The sequence below is a fragment of the Berghia stephanieae genome, chromosome 4, assembly GCF_034508935.2.
Source record: "Berghia stephanieae isolate SIO BIC M18660-M18661 chromosome 4, UCSD_Bste_1.3, whole genome shotgun sequence".
Taxonomy (NCBI): domain Eukaryota; kingdom Metazoa; phylum Mollusca; class Gastropoda; order Nudibranchia; family Aeolidiidae; genus Berghia; species Berghia stephanieae.
This window is the reverse complement of record NC_088363.1, coordinates 75,819,888-75,824,887: the sequence shown is the minus strand read 5'-3', so window position 1 is coordinate 75,824,887 and position 5,000 is coordinate 75,819,888. Positions and strand designations below refer to the sequence as shown.

At 34.9% G+C, this 5,000-nt stretch overlaps 1 protein-coding gene across 16 annotated transcripts in view; it reads right to left on the bottom strand.

Moving 5' to 3' along the window:
- LOC144971251 (matrix metalloproteinase-19-like) overlaps positions 1–5,000 on the bottom strand; it is a 49,121-nt gene that overhangs the window by 20,216 nt on the left and 23,905 nt on the right. For all 16 annotated transcript variants that reach the window (XR_013645102.1, XR_013645100.1, XR_013645101.1 and 13 more), the window contains exon 4: positions 825–1,024. Coding sequence is in view for 13 of the 16 variants with exons in the window: in XM_078911828.1 (XP_078767954.1) it covers positions 825–1,024 (200 nt within the window). In the remaining 3 variants the exon portion in view is untranslated. The remainder of the gene's footprint in view (positions 1–824; positions 1,025–5,000) is intronic.

The window sequence follows — 5,000 nt, the reverse complement described above, 5'->3', positions numbered from 1 at the left end:
TGAGCTGAAACAGGTTGGAAAGACCTGGCACGGAGTCAGAGGATTGCTCATGATAAGGATTAATGGAAAATACTTGTTGATGCTTAAAGCTCCAACAAACGAAGAGAATTAATGACAATAATGTTATTAATGATAATGAATTTGAGGAACTCGGGCAACCCAGCAAATTGAGAGATAAAAATCGGTTACCGTGCAATATTTTGGAACACGAACTAGACTGTTTCGGGTCTTCGGGTGTTCCTGAGGCCCTGTCAATCTTTAGGTTTGTAATTCATTTATTTGAGAATGCTTGGAATGACATTAACCTTTACTTGAATTTTACTTTTAAAAATTTAGTCTTTAAGGTTTAAACTTAGATGTCATAAGATTATAAAAGTATTTTAGGAAAGAGTGTTATATTGTTATAATTGTACTCTCACCTTCGTAAAGTTATCCAGAGAAGATTTTCCCCTTTTTCCTATTCCTCCTAAATGATTAAAGTGTTATTATATTTTTCAGAAAGAGGACTCTGGTTTCACTGAAAACCATTTAATTTTTTTTTTTTTAAGTTTGAAATTCATCTTTAATTTGTTGACTTAACGAGAATCTAATAGTGTATAGAGGTGTATCGTGTATCACAATAATATTTCCTGTTTATGTACTGGTGTTATTCTGGCGCCTAAACTTGGTGTTTTATGCATTCGTCTTACTCGAAAATATATTACATATTCTTAGTTGTGGTCACAATTATTGAGCATATCGGTCATGTGTCCTCTTGTAAAGCACATTTAGTTTACAACTTTCTTTCGGATGGATAATAAAACAGTCCAACCAGATTTACTCACAAACTGGGTTAGCTAATGGTACTGCCCGTCTTGGAGTTGCTCTCTTTGTCCTTCTGTTACCATATATTTTATCAGGTAATCTTGAAGGGACAGCCATCGGCCCTATATCAGGGACGCCGCATCTTGGCGTTGTCATCTGTTTCCACGTTGCCTTGTCAATCTTGCCTGTTGTCTTCAAGCCATACATGTCCTGATACAGTCTTGGTGATTGAATAAGCAATAAGTTAATCAGGAAATCAATTAGAATTTACATACTACTACGACTACATCAAGAACAGCAACAACAACAACAACATCAACTACTGCTACTACTACTACTACTACTACTACTACTACTACTACTACTACTACTACTACTACTACTACTACTACTACTACTATACTAATACTACTACTACTACTGCTACTACTACTACTACTACTACTACTACTACTACTACTACTACTACTACTACTACTACTACTACTACTACTACAGCTACTCCTCCTACTAATACCACTACTACAACAACCACTAATACTACTGCAGCTACAGCAACTGTAAGAGAGCAAGCTTATGCAAGAAGTTTACGCAAGAAGTTGTAGAAAAACATGGCAATAAAACTTGACCAATATTAGAAAGAACAATGGGGGTAGCTGTATGATATTGTATTTATTTTCGGTTAATTGTTCATTAAACATGATTAATATTCAAGCGAAGTTATCGACGCCAGGACTTCAATGAAATTATGGTAAATACTAAATGAGTTTAGGACAGTTTTAAGTTTCAAGTTAAGGACTGGTCGCTGTGTTAAATAGTAGACAATTACTTCTGTTGATTAGTCTCAATTGGTATTTGGGAATAAAGACAACAGATTGTAATAGATTTTTGTTATTTGGGTGTAACTACCAAAATCATATTATATCATAAAAGGCGGGGTTTAACATTAATATGTACGGATTTGACGTTTCAGGTTTGAATATGATTTGATCTTACTCTTATGGGTTGGATTGTAGACTGACAGGGAACTGTCGAAACTAGTAAGAGGTGTTGCTTGAAAGAATTGTGGGAACGATTTACAATAGGGAAAAACATAGTGTTGCTAGATTCTATTCTACATTCTACATTCTGTTCTGTTCTTCTTGATGAGCTGCACACTTTAAATCTTTTGTGCTCACGATCATTTATTTACTTTTACGGACTTAGAAATATTCCACGTATATTGAAAATGGTTACTTAGGCAAAATGACTTTACATTTGGATTGATTCTACGGATTTGGAATTAATGAAATTGATTGAACTATGATCATGCTATTTGATTTGGATTTGGAATTTATCACAACAAATAAACTGGAAGAAATGACACTTGGAATCTGGACTTTTATTTGAATGTCTTGATGTTGTAAATTCAATTATCATCATTGGCCCTTGAACTCTGCAGTTATTATTAACATCTACAACACAACGCAAAGGAATAACATTACCATCTATCAAAAAGCCACTATACGATCATAAGCCATTACATATGTGTGCAACTACGCCACAATACAACAACGACAACAACAACAACAACAACAACAACAACAACAACAACTACTACTACTACTACTACTACTACTACTACTACTACTACTAATACTTCTATGACTACTACTACTACTACTACTACTACTACTACTACTACTACTACTACTACAACTACTACTACTACTACTATTACTACTACTACTACTACTACTACTACTACTACTACTACTACTACTACTACTACTACTACTACTACTACTACTACAACTACAAATACTACTACTCTACTGCATCCAATATCCAAAATAATATAAAATATATTCTCCCCACCCAAAAAAAACCCAACAAAAACCACAAAAATAAACAAACAAAAAACAAACAAACAAACAGAAAGTCATAGAAGTGCTATCTACCTAAAACTAAAATGGCAATGCACGAATGTCGCCGCCAGAATCGTCACAGTCGATATACACCTCGCTTAAAGTAGAAAATGCCCAAAAAATGCGCCCCACCCTTTCTATGGAACTGTCGCACACCTTCTTTGGTCTGGTTCCCCCCCCCCCCCATCCCTCCCCCGCTTGTATTTTGACCCCCTCCCCTCTTCTACTGAAGTTCAACTAAAGTGCCCCCCCCCCCCTTTTTTTTTACTATTTCAACCCCCTACCCCTTCTACACCATACACTAGAGTACTACACTGGAAGGGGGAGCGAGAGTCATCAAACGTTACCCCCCCCCCCCCCCACCCCCTAACCCCTACCATTCAGAGAGATCGGTATGGCCATGCGTGATGAATGCAGTCACTTATTGCACTACTGATGTGTATACATACTACAACATCTCAACAAAGCAGATACATATGTATTTTGCTGGATATCTAACTGAAATTCTATCAAACGTGGCCTATAAGTTACGATAAACCATGACACAAATACACCCAAAATAGGTGTCTCAGTGTAAGCAATCTTGTATATATCACAATGCATCTGACCTAGAAAAAACGCGAACTTTATTTCTAGAATACTTGGACCAGGAGAATGTTTATTATTTCAAAGTAAATAAGCGCCGACAGAGACGTAACAAGATACATTATTTCACCCCAAAACACCTATAATAAAATAGCAGTCACATAATTTTGCCAGCTTAGTATAATACGAGTACACATGTTGGCAGAGTCGATCAAATCAAAATTTATGATTCAAGTGTTAAACAAATTTGAACTCAAATTCTATTGTCTTTATAGTCGATGCACATTTCCACTTCGTAAGAGAACTCCGCGGGTCTTTTATTTAGGCACGGAGAGATATTTTCTGCATTTATTATCTTATTTATAGTTAAATTCTTTTCCAACGTTAAAAGCTGAAAATGGTTCATATAAATTTTATGACATTGATTGTATTCAAAATAATGAGAGGGACAACTAGCTGGTATTGATTCAATGCAAGTACACCCACACCATTGTCATACTCGCTAACTGAACAGTAAAATGGTGGAGTTTGTTTCCGATATGATTTGACGATGCAACTTTGCGATTTGTCGATATAACCATCACTATGTCTAATCGATCTCATAATATACTTAAACAATATGTCAATTGTAAATACAGTGCAAGATTTGGTGACGATTGGTCCAGTGGTTTCGGAGCCTTGCCCAGTGTTACGAGTTATCCAATTTGCCAAATATTTAATAAGATGAAATAGAAATAAGACAGCAGTCCGTATTTAAGATTTCTAATATTGACTGTATTACATGAGGGTAATTAGATATTTCAAATCTTGTTCCGTTTAAACAACAAAGAACATACTGGAATAAAGTTATGGAACAGTTTTGAGAACTTAAGACTCGGGAAAGGAATACAGGTTTCTTTTAAAAACTACGGCCGTCCAAACCTCCCCTTCCTTCTAGAGTTCCCAGATTGAAAAACACAACTATTTATTGGACGTTATCTAAGATGATAGCATAGTTGATAATGTCGTTGATATTTATATGGATTCTGATTTTAAACGCCACTGCAATATAGAAGAGTGTTATATTGACATTTTTACTAATCATGTGATTACATTATGATTAGAAATAACTATTGAAGTCATTTACTTCTTCAATTATCCATTTACCCTCAATCGCTCGGTCTGTACTATTCTTTTTATGCTGGAGCCCTCAATTAGATTACATTATTAGAAAATACCTTGTCACTGCAGATATAAATAAAATAAAATCAATGTAAAGAGACTAATATGTCAAGATAAACTAATAACAATAACGAAATGATATTTATCCTGAGTGAAAACAAATTAAGTTAATGAGTTTCGCTCAAGGCACAGCTAACTGCCAAATTTTTTTTTGCTCTGGCTACGTCCAATGCAAATTTTTCTCCAAGCCAATATCCATGCTTACTCGACTAATGTTTGTCAATTTATTTGTCTATGCATCATTCGATTGTTTATTGGAGCAATGCCATGGTGCACCTTTTTCGCTCCATTGGAATTAGTGATAAAAATGTGTTTTAGCTCATTTTGTTTCGTCCACAAAGAAATGGATATTATCAACAATAATAAAAATAATAATGTAAAAAATAGTTGTAATAAATACTGACCTGGAATGAAGCATAACTATTCAAATTTTCAATTTTAGAACTCCCAAGAAAACGAAACCACCGATTTTAAAGGTCTCAG